The following is a 713-nucleotide window of genomic DNA, read 5'->3' on the forward strand; positions in this document are numbered from 1 at the left end:
TTAAATTAAATTAAATTAAATTAAATTAAATTAAAATTAAATTAAGAAAAGCTTTTTAAAACAATACATCTTCCAGGTTTGAAATGACATGACGCTGAGATCACATTTTTTTCTAATTTTTGAATGAATTATTGCTTTAATTGAACAACAAGTGCTAATACTTTAACTTCAGTACACTGTCTGTTTGGTCTTCAGATCCACCAGTAATCACAGACGTAAAGAACATGCCCGCCCAGCTGGGAAAAACTGCAATCTTACGCTGTGAAGCTATGGCGGTGCCCACCGCGTCCTTCGAATGGTACCGGGATGACCGAAGGTAAGCTAGCATTAACAAAGTGAGCGAAACAGACGCTGTGAACCATGGGAAGCAGCGCATAGTGCTTTTACTTTAACATGTGATCTGTCATATTACTTCTTCCTCAGGCCGGTAGAGAGCGATAACACGCTGAAGATTAAAAACGAGAAAACACGTTCCCTGCTGCTCTTCACCAACGTCACAGAAAAACACTTTGGCAACTACACCTGTTTCGCCTCCAACCGCCTCGGGGCTTCCAATGCCAACATGCTACTCTTCAGTGAGTACCTTATATCACTGCAACTCTGCAGCGCTCGCTTTTGTGCTCTCGAAACATTAGTAAATCTACAAAGGCATAAAGTCAAGGATAAATGAACACCCTGCAGGAAGTGACTTTCCACTGTACAAAATAAGTGAA

General features: G+C 40.5%; 1 protein-coding gene across 1 annotated transcript; it reads left to right on the top strand.

Annotated features, from left to right (window-relative positions):
- Nucleotides 1–195: 195 nt before the first annotated feature.
- LOC107735271 (igLON family member 5-like) lies at nucleotides 196–575 on the top strand (the record flags this gene model as incomplete). Its single annotated transcript, XM_016547011.1, has 2 exons — nucleotides 196–316; nucleotides 424–575. Coding segments are annotated over 2 exons (273 nt in total), but the record flags the coding sequence as incomplete, so codon positions are not given.
- Nucleotides 576–713: the final 138 nt, after the last annotated feature.

Source organism: Sinocyclocheilus rhinocerous, unplaced genomic scaffold (genome assembly GCF_001515625.1).
Source record: "Sinocyclocheilus rhinocerous isolate Xijiao unplaced genomic scaffold, SAMN03320098_v1.1 C35935173, whole genome shotgun sequence".
NCBI classification, from domain to species: domain Eukaryota; kingdom Metazoa; phylum Chordata; class Actinopteri; order Cypriniformes; family Cyprinidae; genus Sinocyclocheilus; species Sinocyclocheilus rhinocerous.